Genomic DNA, 15,735 nt, shown 5'->3' with positions numbered 1-15,735 from the left:
ACACATCTCTGCACATCGGTCTCTGCATTACAGGAATGGTTATAACTACTGTTTGTCCAGCTTGACATCGGACTATGCCATCTACGCTGATGTCACCTGCATTGTGTCTGGTTGCGACTAGCGCTTAACCTGCACTTCTTTTTCTTTTCTATTTATTTTTCTATTTCTTATGTAAAGTAGTATTTATTGTTACACCAGGTTTCTATTGCTCGTTGCTTGACTGTTCTCTCCCTTGTACGTCGCTTTGGGCAAAAGTCGCAGCCTCGGGCGTGGGAGGCAGGGTGTGCTAGCGAGGAGGCTAAACCCATGGGTGCTAGCGTCTGTCGCTAGCTCGTCTCTTAGCGTGTTGAGGCGTGAGGTTCTCACGGCACAGCTCTGTACCTGCTGGCTACTATTACACTGATACGCATCAGTGGATAAATCAGCTATTATTTAACACAGAAAAAAAAAATCTCACACACAGAAATGTACGCATGCACATTAACACACACACACACACAATATATATAAATAAATAATGGTATAGCCTGATATTAAGATAAAAAAAAATCACATAAAAAAAATTCACAGCACAAAAGAATGAATCATTAATGTGTTTATTTCACATGATTACAGAGTTGAAAACACATAAAAAATATAGATGTTTGTATGCTGAAAAAATATAATGTACTTATAAAAATATAATATCACACGGATGGATGAAAAAGCACAAGCGACAATACCAGATGCAGAGTGTTGCAAGTGATTCTGAATGTGATGCAGCTCTGTAAGGGATGAGGACAGCCACTGTTGCCTGGCAATGACCGGCCTCAAATGGAAAGAAAAGTGATTGTGGTCAGAAGATACAAGATTTTACAGTATATAATAATATAATTATATAAATTTATATGTAGCATTACATACCTACACATTACATAATATACATTACATTGTGGTTATGGTTATGGTATTAAGGAGGCGCTTTTGTCCAAAGCGACTTAGCAAACGTTATGTTTATACCACAAAAAAAACATCAGTATAATAAGTGTAGGTAAAGTATTTAAAATACTATACATTTAAAACAGGCAGCAACACAGCTACAGGGAGCCAGTTGAGGGTGAACAACAGAGGACTTGCATGTGTCCTCTTTGGCCAATCAAAGACCAAATGCAGTTTTTGATGTGTGAGTTTCCCTCATCCAAACCTAGAATATACATTGCATAGTGTCAGATGTGTCCTTATCAGAAGAGTTGCATGTGTCCTCTTTGGCTGATCAAAATCCAAATGCAGTTTTTGAAAGACTGAGCTGAAGATGTTGATCCCTCATCCAAATTAAAACATCACTGAGGCAGAAATTTGAGCTGATAAAAACACCCACAGTTACTAACAATATATACATACAGTACATAGTATATACATTGCAACAATCATTGCTAACGGTTCAGCTGGCTACACTGCAATGCAAAGTACGTTAGCTGCATGCTCTGCTCAGATCACGTGACCTGGGCCTTATATAGATTTACACACCTTGGGGGCACGGTGGGGCAAGCCGATAAGTCCCCCCCATTTACGGGCTTCATTGCCCGCGGGGACACAGGTTCAAGTCTGGCCTGATGTCATTTCCCAGTCCTCTCCCCACCTTTTCTCCGCCTCGCATAAAAAAGACCCAAAATAAATCTTAAAAAAAAAAGATTTACACACTTGCTTTCCTGGCTCTGCATTGGTGGTTGTATTTAGCATTACATATTATACATTACATTGTGGTTATGGTTAAGGTATTTAGCAGGCATTTTTGTCCAAAGCAACTTAGAAGACATTACAAACCACAAAAGTATCAACTTAAAATACAAATTTACATTTAAAACAGGCAGCAACGCAGCTACAGGGAGCCAGTTGAGGGTGACCAGCAGAGGAGTTACATGTGTCCTCTTTGGCGGATCAAACACCAAATGCAGTTTTTGATAGAATGAACTGAAGTTGTCGATCCCTCATCCAAAACTGAAACATCACTGAGGCATGCAGAAATTTTAGCCGATAAAAAACACCTACAGCTATGAACAATATATACATAGGCTATACATTGCAACTAAGCAATCATTGCTGACGGTTCAGCTGGCTACACTGCAATGTACGTTAGCTGTATGCTCTGCTCAGATCACGTGACCTGGGCCTCACATAGCTTTACACACCTTGCTTTTTTTACATTATATACATAGCATACACATTGCATAGGGTCAGATGTGTCCCTAGCTATAGGCCTACTACACAAATAATGCGGTTATAAAATATGAAACTTTGGCTATCTTACACAAAGAAACAAGACTAGCCTAGTTTGGTGTTGCTAACCACAGGAGGCACAATGAGCAATCATTGCTAATGATTCAGCTGGCTACACTGCAATGCAAAGGAATCTGGATCTCATATAGACTCATTTACACACCTTGCTTTCCTTTCTCTGATCAGGGTGGATGTTTGTGGTTTGGCAGAGCAATCACATCAACTGAAGAACTGAGAGACCTCTCAACCAATATCTATTTCCCTGTTAACAGACTCTGATTGGTCTTGTCTCTATTCATTGAAGGTAATAAATTACAATATTGCTGTTGTTTTTTTAACTGACGTTCAGTTACGTAGTGACACACTACTCAAAGTGGGGAATTATTAGGGGCTACAGCCACCCCTCAATTCTTTATTTTACTGCCTTTTTAAAATCTTACCCTCTTAAAAAAAGGTAAAGACTGAAAACCACTACACCATATTCATCTTCTTTCTATGGGCCAGCCCAAGCAGAAGCCCCCATGGCCGACGAGCAAGCATCACCGGGGTGGTTAGTGCCCCCCTAGAGATCAATGTTGGTACTGTGAGAGTTTATATTCACCACAGGACAGCAAATTCAACAGTCCCAGGAATATCTCTATCTTCATCACATCAACCCAAGATAACTGGTTTTGTGTACAATCTGTTGACCCCTATCTGACCCCACACTACTGAGACCAGCACCTATAACCTGCAGTCTCTTCTCACAACGTTTGCCCTGTTCAGTCAAACCCTGTCTACTCAAAATATGGTGGGAAATAAACTCTGCTGTCAAAGGGAAGCTGCACCGAGAGAACTCATGGTCCATCAGTTTAAAGGATCTTCTGGAGCAGATGATGCAGAAAGGGAGACGGCTGGACAGATGCACAGGTAAGCACAGCAACACACAGGTGATGTGTTGGAGAGTGCGCTTGATATTGTTGATGTGTGGGAGAGTGCACTTGATATTGTTGTTGTGTGAAGGAGTGGGCTTGATATCGTTGTTGTGGCAACGGTGACCTCAGGAGCATCTGCAGACAAGACAATGATTTGTATGATTTGTAATAGGGCTATCAGTTTTGCTCCATCTTGTCAGGTACCAAAGTTGAGATGCTAGGCCTACATATTACCACATTTGAACACTGCAAAGTATAAATATAGTACAATAAAGTGTTGACAAAATTATTTAGCAGTTTTTATTGATAGCCTACATTTAGAAAAAAAGAAATATCCGAATCCCAATGAACAAATACCCAAATAGTCGAATATTCGGGTCCTGCCCTCATTTGTAATCGAGCAGAAAACATCTATGGATTTGCTCCCTTACTTGAGTATCTTCAGTGCTGAGTTTGGATCTGCCTTTATTTCCAAGAGTATCTTGACTCCTGTCTCTCCTGGCTGATTGCAGCTCAGATCAAGCTCTCTCAGGCAGGAGGGGTTTGCACTCAGGGCAGAAGCCAGACTCTCACAGCCTTTCGTGTTGATGTCACAATCTGACAACCTACAGAGTGATATTAAATACAGTAACATATATGACATGATATTGTATGATATCACTGTCAGGATATAGCGTAACATAGTTTATCGTATCCCATAGCATCAGTATCAGTTATACCTATGCCCAGCCCTAGAAACACACTACTACTACCTTCCTGCATCTTCCATGGGATATCGCTATAAGGACATAGTGGAATATATCATATCATGCCCCGTCAGTTTCAGTTACACCTGTGCACAAACATTATCCATGTGAGTTTGTGCTTCTGAAACCAAGATCTGTACATCTCAGCAAGCGTCTCTTTCCTCACCTCAGTGTCTCCAGAGAGCAGTTCGGACTCCCCAGCCAGGAGGAGAGGTGTCCAACTCCAACGTCTTGCACAGGATTTCTGCTCAGGTCCAGCTCTCTCAGGACCGAGGGTTCTGCTTGCAGGGTTGAAGCCAAAGCTTCACAGGATATTGCTTTGAGGTTACAGCCAGCAAGGCTGAAAGACATTAAAATACTTTTAAGAGACAGTGAGAAAGATGGATAGAAATAGGCAGATACTTCAGGAAGTTCTTTTTTTCAGTTCTTTTAATCAGGAAGGTCAAGCATGACACAAACCTTAAACTCTCGAGTTTGGAATCTGGACTCATGATGGCACGGAAAAGATGTGTCACTGAGTCCTGCAGGTTGATCCCACTCAAGTCCAGCTTTCTCAAGGCTGAGGTTGCAGACTGCAGAGCTGAGGCCAGAATCTCACAAGACTTATTTGAGAGTTTGCAATAAGCAAGTCTGCGAGGGAAAGAAAGAAAGAAAGAAACAAACAAACAAAACAAGAACAATAAGATGCTGACAAATCAATTCAGAATGTACATGTTAGGAGTATAATTACGCTTCCATAGCAACCCCTGTGAATTTAATTGGATATGTTTATTTCACCTCTTACTTCACCTCTCTAACAAACACACAGACGAACACACAGACAAACAGACCTCAGTGACTCCAGCTTGCAGTGTTGACTTAGGAGCCCTCGAAGCAGTCTCTCCTCGGACTTCTGCAGGTCATTGTGACTGAGGTCTATCTCTGTCAGAATGGAGTGGGCTGAACTGAGAGCCGACGCCACCACCTCAAAACACTTCTCTGTCAGCTTACAGTCAGCAAGCCTGTCAAGAGCACATGTGATTGATCATTGAGCGATTGATCAATAAGACTGATCATTTTGTGTTCCACTTTGGCAGAGCCTACCACATGCATCTATAGGGCAGGACAGTGCCATACAGTGCCAAACAGTGACAAATATCTACATCAAAATTGTTTGAGGATGAGCACCCCTCAACAATGGTCTTGGTATGTGGTATGGTATGTGGGTTTATCTAGGAACTCACAGAGCCTTTCTGCAATGCCGTTGAGCAATTGATCATTGAGCGATTGATCAATGCGATCATTTTGTGTTCACATTGTTTCCACATGCATCCATAGGGCAAGAGTAAGAGTTTTACTGCATCTCCTGCATAATGTAGACACAGTTTTCTAAAAATTCTAAATCAGGACAAACTCAATCTGTGGCACTCTGCCTATACTAGTTTGTCTTCCAGGTTTACCCCCAAATGTCAAATGAGAGTTTACAATGCATATGACTACGCTTTGCTTTTTCAAATTAAATCCCCATTCCATGACCTTTACCCATATCAATAAACTTGAAATGTTGCACTGAGAAATGTTGCACTGTGCTCTCCAACTGGAACCGAGTTACTACAATTTGTAGTGACATAAATCTACATAAAAATGTAGTGAGGATTAGCACCCTTCAATAATGGTCTTGGATGGTATGTGATTTTATTTAGGAACTCACAGAGCTTTCCTGCAGTTCCGCACAGCTGGGACCAGTCTTCTCCGACCCTCGTCCGATGTCTTGTACTTCTTTAAGTCCAACTCCTCCACAGGCTTGTCTGCCACCAGAAGCATGTTGGCCAAGGCCGAACAGTGTGCCAGTCTGAGCCTTCTCCCAGGAACTGCCTCCGTCTTCAGAAAATCACTGACGTCTTCGTGCACAGACGAATCGTGCATTTCCACCAGGCAGTGGAGGAGGTTGATCCATCGATCTGGGGAGATGTTTGGCCTCTTTATCTCCTTCAGATTTCGAATTGCTTTCTTTACACTCTCAGGTTTGTACTCTGATCGCGGCAGAAGACCTTCTAGGAGCCTTTGGTTGGACTCCAGGGAAATGCCATGTAGAAAGCGGACAAACAGATCGAGGTGCCCACTCTTGCTCTCCAAAGCTCTGTTCACTGCAATCTTCAGCAACTCATCCAGTGATGTATCTTTTGGCGAGGACTTCCCTTTGAGAAACGGCTTCAGCGCCTCCTCGTTCTTGTTGACATAAGATAAGAACACGTATAGGGCGGCGAGGAACTCCTGGACGGTCACGTGCACAAAAGTGTACATTTTCTCAAAAGGGGCAGATTCTCCTTTGAAGGCTTCAGTGCAAAACCCAGAGTACACCAAGGCATCAGCTATGTCAATGCCACATGCGCTCACCTCTTCCTCCGAGAACATATAGCTTCCCATTTCAAGATGCCTGAAGGCAAGTTCAGACAACTTCATTATGACCTCTGGTTGTGATTCCAAGGGATTTTGGCTTTCTTCGCCACCACTGGCTTGGTATTTCCGATTCCTTCTGGTTGTCTGGATGAGCAGGAAGTGAATGAACATCTCAGTCAGAGTCGTTGGGGTTTGCTCACTGGTTCCCTCCTTCAGTATCTGCTGAAGTACAGTGGCTGCAATCCAACAGAAGACTGGCAAGTGACACATAATGTGGAGACTTCTGGATGTCTTAATTTGTGAAATTATTCTGTTGGCTAGGCCCTCATCACTGATTCTCTTCCTGAAGTAGTCTTCCCTCTGAGAGTCTGTGAACCCTCTTACTTCTGTAACCTTGCTAATGTACTCTGGAGGGATTTGATTGCTTGCCACTGGGCGTGAGGTTATCCAGATGCGAGCAGATGGAAGCAGGGAGCCCTGAACGAGGCTCGTTATAAGGGTGTCCACCGTGGACGTCTCTGTAACATCACACAGTTTCTGGTTCTGTGGGAAATTTAATGGGAGGCTGCTCTCGTCCAAAGCAAAACAGATGAACAAAAGCTGACAGTCTTGGAATATAACACTTGTCGTCAACTTTTCTAACTCAGGATATAAGTGAAGAAGGAGTTGATGGAGACTGTTCTGAGAGTCTTTGATCCTATTCAGCAAACGGAAAGGAAGCAGAAACACAAAGTCTATGTCTTCGTTGGCATTCCCCTCTGCCCAATCAATAATGAACTTCTGAACAAAGACCGTTTTTCCAATGCAAGCCACACCTTTAGTAAGCACAGTTCTGACGTCCTTCTCCTGTCCAGTTAAGGACTTGAAGATCTCACTGCAGTTAATAGGCATATCTTCAATGCCTTGTTTTCCAGATGCAGAGTCTACCTGACAGACTTCATGTTCTTCGTTCACCCCCCCACTGTCTCCCTCTGTGACGTACAGCTCTGTGTAAATGCTCTTGTGAGGTTTCTGGGTTGCTGGACTCAACAGGCATTCATGCACATTTTCTAACTGCTTCTTCAGACGGGCCTTATGTTGTGTTATAACCTCTTGCAGAGTGGGATCATCTGATGGGTATTAATGCACAAAATGTTACCGTTTTTGTTTCTGAGGTATCATTTTAAAGAAAGAAAATGTACTACTTGAGATAATTACAATTCCTAAATTAAGATCAGCAGTTGTTTTACAAAAATACATTTTAGACAGAACTATCCCGTAAAAATGTTCTTCCTAAGAAAACATGAGTTGATAGATAATATATTCACTACTGTAGCTCCAAATCGTTGAAGCTGTACAGCCGATATGGCTATAAAATAATGTGTACCTGATAAAGTAGATCTCTTCATGGTTTCTGGAGTTTCTGGTCTGTGTACCCGTTTTCTAAAAAATATCATACCAAATACAAACAGTTACATTTCACATAGGACTTATTTCTTTGTATGTGCATTATTTAAAAAAAGTTTTCAATTCATAACATTAGTTTTAAAACCTTAAAAAAAGGGCACCTTGGATTAATGTTGACCGGTTCATCGCTCAGATGGGACGACAGACCACTGGGAGCTGGAGACACTGGTCTTTCACCGCTCACCCACGGTGGCTCCAACATAGACCGGTCACTCTTCATGGACAGACCACTGGGAGCTGGAGACACTGGTCTTTCACCGCTCACCCAGGGCGGCTCCAACATAGACCGGTCACTCTTCATGGACAGACCACTGGGTGCTTGAGACACTGGTCTTTCACCGCTGAGCCAGGGCGGCTCCAACATAGACCTGTCACTCTTCATGGACAGACCACTGGGTGCTTGAGACACTGGTCTTTCACCGCTCACCCAGGGCGGCTCCAACATAGACCGGTCACTCTTCATGGACACACAGCTTGGCACAGGTGACGCTGGTCTTTCACCGCTGAGCCAGGGCGGCTCCAACATAGACCGGTCACTCTTCATGGACACACAGCTTGGCACAGGTGACGCCGCTCTGAGTCCCTGACCTTCGACCTTTTTCTCATCTCGGTCTGTGCTTGAACTCATTTTAGACAGAATGGCCGCTTACATCTGTGAACACAGATTAAAACATGAACATCTGTGAGTTATATCTTATTTATTGATATTGCAGACAATTTTTTTCAAATGTTTTGGCCAAAGTCTTCGACAAAGGTAGGAAAGGATTAATGTCCCCATTATTGCTCTTTTTATTTATTGATTTGCTACATTCCTTCCGTTTGAGTAGTCATGCCTACTGAAGGCCTGGATGGTGAAAACACTGCACATGTCATTTATATAAGTGTGCTGATATACATTCAATATATACATTCATTTCTTTAACAATGAACACTGAAACTATTTAAGGGGGAAGGCCAACCAATGAAGAGCAAGGCACAGGTCCTACTCTGGGTTCCTCGTTGAGCAGTGCATGAAGAAAGGAAAGGACAAGCTGGTCTTTGTATGCAGCAAAGCGTCCCACCTCATAACTGTATTGTTTTACTAGGGTGATGAAATAGTTAAAAAAGCAGTTTAAGATTAGAAAAAAATATCATACTGTAGTGTTATGACTGTTTTTCAAGTTCAAAGACACGGTGCGCACTACTTCAATTAAACTTACATAGTCATAATAACAGCAGCTTAAAAACTCATATACACTTGCTTGCCATGTACACTCAAAAATAAAGGGAAAGCCTGTTGTCTTTGCAGGCAGCAAAGGCGCATAACGGTATTGTTACTGTCAACGAAAACATTGACATGCTTCAAACTATACCTCTGACATACAAAGTGGCGATACACAATCACAGAAGACTTTAATATATTCTCTCTTTTTCCACGATAGAAGTTAGCTACCCCATGGCCATATAGATCTAAAGCCTGTAGGTCAGGGGTACTCAATAGGCGGACCGCGGTCCGTATCCGGACCCAGACGCAATCAAATTTGGACCGAAGCCAAAATCAACATTCTAATGTAATCATGATCCAAGCGAGTTTTCATTGGTGCGTGATTTCGCGCTATATGTTTTTTTGTGGTTTCTATCTTCCGTGTCCAATCCAGAGGTCCAATCAGGAGCTGTAATAACAACATCACTATGACAACTCACTCACTCACTCACTCACTCAATGTTGGCCGCGAGCACTGTGGGTCAATGGCAACAACGCGGACAGATAGATTTGTGAACGGTATCTTTTTCTCAACAAACGAAAATCATGGCGTGCTTTAAACCCGACAAAAAACGAAAAGTTGATTCCAAAAATCGCTAATTTAAAACAGAGTGGACTGACAAGTGTGCATTTGTGCTGCCTGTGGGGAGCACAAAACCGATGTTTTTCAATCTGCAACGAGACGGTTGCCCTTGTCAAAAGTGGTAACGTGAAACGTCACTATGAAACAAAGCATGCACACTTCGAACAAAAATATCCACAGAACTCTGAGGTAAGGGGCAGAAAAATAAACCATCTGCAATCATACCAAGCAACATGCAGTATAATAGTTAGATCAGCCACACAACAAGAGCGTGCATACCTCAACATACTGTCTTTTCAACCATGAATATGGTGAAAAACAAATACAGGAGCACACTCACTAATGAACACTTACATCAGTGCTTCCGCCTGGCCTTCACACCTTTTATGCCCAAATGTAAAGCACAAAAAAGTTTCACCTTTCACACAAATAAGGCCACATCACCTTTTGTTTTTGGATTTTGACCGTCACTGTTCCGGACCCCTGACTGAATGGAAATTTGGCGAGTGGACCTTTTGGGTTTCTAATTGAGTAGGCTACCCCTGCTGTAGGTTAATTACACGGTTTGTTCGCGTTAACTTACGTCTTTAATACAGCAACAAACGACACGGAGAACGCAGTAGAACATTCAGTCAGTGCGAAACCTCCAGCCCCGTTTAGGTTGTCTCATACGGAGGAAACCTTTGAACGTATTCTAGAACTCACAACATTCAGTCAGTGCGAAACCTGCCCCCGTTTAGGGTGTCTTATATAGGAGCAAGCCGTTGGACGTTGGAAGTCACCTGACTTCTCGGAAAGCCCGACAGTCTCGCTTTCACTTACGTCATAACTGTCTGCACGCCCGTTGGAAAATCACCAAACCTTTTATGCTTCCCGAAGCCCCCATAAAGACAAGATACACACCGACAATGGCTTAAACAGTTCTTGTTTGTAAAGGGCTACACAGTGGCATACACCCTGGTAAATGCAGCTTTTTTTTATTAAGTTTAATCTTGATGATCATGCTTGTTAACTCTGTCGTCAGTTATGTAATGTTCACAATGTAGTTCTCATTGCTCTGTTGGTGTTTGGTTTTATCTTTGAACGTTAAGACATTTTATTTTACATTATTTTTGCAGTATAAATCAGGTCCACAGGCCCATGTACTGTATAGTAGACACTGCAGTCTCAACAAGGAGGTCATGTTAATAGTGAATACTATTCTATTTTAAGTATTTCATACAATATAGGACTAGCCCATGGTGGTCTTTGTATGCAGCATAGGGGCCCAGCTCAAAACTGTATGCAGGGGCGAATCTAGGTTCCCACGTTTGGGGGGGCTAAGCCCCTAGATAAAACCTATTCTTTTTCCTGTGTCCCAGCAAAACTAGGGGGGTCTGGGGGCATACTCCCCCATGAGAAATCTTTGAAAATATCCTTTTGAAATAGTGTCCTCTAGTGGGTTTTAGGAAGATAAATTAACAAATTCAGATTTAAAATATGGCACAACAATAAACTTATTGAAGACATCTGCTGAGATAGGTGCTAATTATACTGTAGCATGGTAGGGATTTGCAGCTCAAGTGAGTAGGTTAACATTGTAGGCTAGAGTTCACTAGCTAGTTATAGGTGGTGGAGCTACTGATTAGGGTAGCATACGCACAGGATCAATGAACTGGCATAATAAAAGAGAGCCACGACATCTGTAATTAACTCGTGATGATTTAACCATTTCGTTTCTTTTACTATTTTAAACGTCATGTGCTATACCTTTATATCCAGCAGCTGATTATGGCAGCTTTCACCAGCTTTGGTCGGACTGTCGCTGCAAGTCTGTTTACTAGACGTTATCACCGTCTGTCTGCACGCTCGCGAGACTCACTCACTCACGACCAAACAGCCCAAAATAGGGCTAGATACGCCCCTGACTGTATGGTTTTATAAGGGTGACTAACAAGCAGTTTAAGATAAAAAATTAAAAAATGTCATACACTGTAGTTCAAGTTCAAAGACAATGTGCGCACTAAAGCCTGTTTACACAGCAAAGGGGCACAGCTCATAAAGGTATGGTTTCACAAGGGTGATTAACGAGTTAAGAAGTTTAAGATTTAAAAAATATATGATGCACTGTAGTGTTATGACTGTTTTCAAAGACAATGTACACACTACTTCAATTAAAGATACGTAGCCATATAATAACGGCATCTTAAAAACTCTACTCAGATTAACCTTCTTGCCAAGTACACACAAACACGTGGAAAGTCAAAGAACAATACCCTCCCTGCCCACACACGGGAAGGCAGTAGACAGTACATAGTTTTACCGATAACATGTTACCTAACTCCTACAATAGGGAAAAAAAACAGTATAAAGATAGAGACAAATTACACTTAAACCTTTTTTTTTATAAGAAATTAAATAAACTTAACTATACTTTCCAAATGATTTTGTCCCCTTATATTTTGTTTCCTTTCTCTCCCCATACCTTGTTGTTCTCCTTGGTCTGTTCAGATTTGTTTGTTTGCTTCTCTGATCAACAGGTTCATCTACTTTTTACGGATTATTAAAACAGTTGGACGTATGAGATGGTAAAAACTCCATATAAAACTCCAAAAACATGCAAGTTGAAATGGGCTCTCCATTAAATGTTCTTAGAGATTCCGTAGAAAGTAAGTACATTTAAGTTAAATTACTAACTAATTTCAGTCTGGGCAATGATGGATGCTAAATAAAATGTATTTGTCCACCTCACACAAAACGGCATTTCCCTTTAAGAATATCTGCAGCCTACGTCATACGCCCTCAGTGGGCGTTGACTTTAACAGTAGAGATAAATAAATAAATGCAACAGCAACACAATTAGAAATAGTTAACTATGTTTAAACTGTGATATAAATTAAATAATAGAATAGCCGACAGGCTTTCTTGTTGTTGTCCGCCATATTCAGCATGGTCCACCCATCAGCCTTTTTATATTTGTAAACAAACGGATGCATCGCATTTTTAGGCAATTCATAATCTGATCCAGCAGTTAGCCTTATGACCTAGGGTGTTAGTCCATGTCAAGGAAACGACAAACAAAAGTTGTACTTTATTAAATGACTGAAGATTCATTTTTTAGAAAGGTTAGACAATCTGCTACAGCCTTGAAAGTGCGTCACTCTCGTCTGGCTGCTCGCTATCCTATTTACTTTCAGTTCTTTAAAAGCCATACAACAAACGCGAACCTTTCTACGTGGACACTGTAACCACGGTGTTCTCCTCAAAAGAAAGATATTGGCGGCTCACCGTGAAAAGCGATGGAATATCAACACGTTTCAACAAGCTTGATCATGCTCTTCCGTACACGATACGAAGTTAGTTCCACACTGACATGTAAACAGATACACGTGACGCACGGGCTACCGTGAATATGTATGGTCCTAAAATGAAAATTCTGCATTCAGAGGCAGGACGCTTTAGGCCCGTCTGACGCAGATAGTGTGACTATCAAAACACCTTTTTACTGTCTATTTTTGGGGGACAACCGCTTTTTCACCAGTGAGCAATAGGCACCACGCCGAAACTCTGTATGACTCGCTGCTCGGAAGGCGTCTCTCGCAGGCAGTTAACATGAACACCGAAAGGAAAATCAACAGCTAACGCAGCTGCCAGGCTCACGCAACGCAGGCAATGTGAAACGGGCTCTGGACTAAACAGACCATATAACCAAACAGGACTTATAACAAAAGCGAACTTTTCTATGTGGACACTGTAACCATGGTGCTCTCAAAACAAATATATTGGCGACTCACCGTGAAAAGCGATTGAATGTCAACAAGTTTGACCACCTTACACATAAGAAGTTTCAAACTGTCACCTAAACAGACGGAAATGTGACGCGTGTATCTGTATGGTCCTACAATAAAATGTCCGCATTTAGAGGCGGGACGCTTTTTGTGCATGATTCAACCTGCTATCATGGACTAAACCGACCTAATCAACACTTGTGTACTAGTGGTGTAGCCTACCAAAACGCACAGAAGTGACTTTGAAACAGATGAGGAATGTAAATATTAGAACAAATTGATCGGAGATCGGACCCACAGTACAGACGGTGGAGACGGACTTTAGAGAAGGTCTTATCCACACTGACTGCGTTGCATGTGCATTGAGAGAAAAATAGTTAGGTTAGGCACAACCAGTCTTGGATCTTGTTGCATTTATTGCTCTGCCTTTGAAGAAAGACATGAAAACAAGAAATAACGGCATGGGGAACCCCTCCTCTGAAGAAAAATAGCGCGCACAGCAAGGTGCGGCTGTCATACCCGCCAAAATCGCGACCGTCCGTAGTTAGTTAGTTAAATATTTTAAATACTAAAAACAAAGAATTAAAACATTAAATTCGTGGTATACCTGATTTCACAATTAAAACAAGTCCCAAGGAGCAAGTGGCGTCACAGCCCCTGCCAAATAAAGCAGGTAAACAGTAGCATATTACATCCGATTTGCTTGCTATACACGATATCCACTGTGTTAAACAAAACTTCACTAACTAACAGACGATGGTCAAGCTAGCTTCATCCCAGCACTGCCAACAGGCTGCAGCATTGGAAAAATACTGGAAAACCAAAAGAAACAAAACACGCCATAATGCATAACGCCATAATGCACAATTATGCAGACAGTCCAGTCTGCACCATCCAGTGCCACAGTAAATCAGCATATAAACCAACATGGAACAGTTTCTACCATGCTGCTTACATATTACAAGTATGCTAAGCAATATTTCAAAACGGGGGCATACCTCTGTAGTGTGACAGTTGCAAAAGAGGCAGAGGAGGGAAACGATACAAACAATAAAGGCTTTTTAGGCGGGAAAATCTCACGCCACACCCTCTTGTTTACGCAAACCGAAGTTGCACGGACTTCAAAGTGTCCCAACAGATTTAACCTCTTATTTGATACTGTAAAGCTTTCATTAAGGGTATGCATACCCATGGTGTCAGTAGACGACTTAGAACCTATACTATCGATCTACATCTGACGCAAAGCTAATTCCAAGTCATAAAATGTATATTCTTCCTAAATGAAACATGCCTGAGATGTGTTTGTTTGGGTTGCTCTGGTAAATCTAAATAGTTGAATAGTTTTGTTGGGTTTTGTGAACTTTAGGTGTGCATCTCGCCTTTAAGGCTCTGGAACGTGCGCATAGGTTTTGGTTTCCTTTAAGAACGCAGAGGATACTGCAACGGCATCCTTGAAAATTCTCTGTACCAAGGACTCAGTCTTAGAATTAGTAGCCTATTAGGATCACTACTTAGAATTCGAAGGATCCCTGGATAAACAACTGATCTATAATAGAATACAACGTTACCAATTGCATTACCTTTGCCAGAATCCAAGTACATTTGGAAAATAAAAATCTAACTTCTTGTAGCGTTCTCTGCTATCAGAAATTATCACAACGGTTATCACTGAACTGGTAGTTTATTTTCTGCTGTTGTTGGCCACAGGCACGCCGTACATTCAATCACTTTGCAACCCCAACATTAACGTTCGCCTCGTTGGACTCGTCCCTAGTATCAAGGCAAAACAACTGTTCCCTCCCGTTGTGAATATGTAGCTCTTTCATCCTCACTTATCTCTCTCCATTGTGAAGAGAACTTCTATAGAATCAAGGAAGATGAAACTGATTTGGTATTTCTTCCCCTCTTTATTATCTTCAATTTAGTTTTGTTTGTTTCATGTTTATGTTGCATGTGTGTCCACATTCATTTGTATATGTGTTTTTATTGAAGGATGTTTGTGAAATGTGAGTCTTTTATCTATCTACTACACCCGGTCTCTTCCACAATAGTACTCCATTCACAGATACAGCCTCAAGATCTCTTTGTTTACTTGTTGGCAGCTTTTGTCTCTCTTAAGTGAAGCTCGTTCTTTTCTCTCAGACTTCAAGGTGAGATTGGACAGGGACACATCAGTGGCTGCTGTAATCTGCAGCCTGTTCGCAACATGTGTTTGCAGACCTCCTTAAGGCAAGGCAGGGTACGTTTATTTATATACTATCTATTTATATACTATCAGTAGCCACTACATGTCCCCATCCCAGGGGGATCAACCGCAGTGACTGCAGAGCGAGGGGGAGTGGAGGGACACACCTTATTTATCCCTCCTACTCAGAGAAAAGAAAAGAAAGAGAAAAGAAAA

The 15,735-nt window shown here is 41.8% G+C and overlaps 1 protein-coding gene and 1 long non-coding RNA gene across 5 annotated transcripts; one reads left to right on the top strand and one right to left on the bottom strand.

Annotated features, from left to right (window-relative positions):
• Positions 1 to 2,593: 2,593 nt before the first annotated feature.
• LOC105909356 (NACHT, LRR and PYD domains-containing protein 12-like) lies at positions 2,594 to 13,403 on the bottom strand. Of its 4 annotated transcripts, none has more exons than XM_042703585.1 (9): positions 13,341 to 13,403; positions 7,843 to 8,393; positions 7,662 to 7,717; positions 5,607 to 7,404; positions 4,747 to 4,917; positions 4,376 to 4,546; positions 4,083 to 4,256; positions 3,602 to 3,775; positions 2,594 to 3,305 (listed from the first exon to the last, which is right to left on the bottom strand). In XM_042703585.1, the coding sequence occupies exons 2-9, from the start codon at positions 8,367 to 8,369 to the stop codon at positions 3,296 to 3,298; spliced, it is 3,081 nt and encodes a 1,026-aa protein (XP_042559519.1). In that variant the 5' UTR covers positions 8,370 to 8,393; positions 13,341 to 13,403; the 3' UTR covers positions 2,594 to 3,295. The 4 variants fall into 4 exon arrangements, with proteins under 4 accessions (XP_042559519.1, XP_042559518.1, XP_042559517.1 ...); XM_042703584.1 differs by lacking the exon at positions 13,341 to 13,403 and adding an exon at positions 12,774 to 12,904; XM_042703583.1 differs by lacking the exon at positions 13,341 to 13,403 and adding an exon at positions 12,835 to 12,895.
• On the top strand, positions 10,413 to 15,735 carry LOC122128806. Its single transcript, XR_006151623.1, has 2 exons — positions 10,413 to 10,527; positions 15,477 to 15,735. It is a non-coding gene; the product is annotated as an uncharacterized LOC122128806 (long non-coding RNA).

This window comes from Clupea harengus, chromosome 24 (genome assembly GCF_900700415.2).
Source record: "Clupea harengus chromosome 24, Ch_v2.0.2, whole genome shotgun sequence".
NCBI classification, from domain to species: domain Eukaryota; kingdom Metazoa; phylum Chordata; class Actinopteri; order Clupeiformes; family Clupeidae; genus Clupea; species Clupea harengus.
The sequence above is the reverse complement of the archived record's forward strand: the minus strand, read 5'-3'. Positions and strand labels throughout refer to the sequence as shown.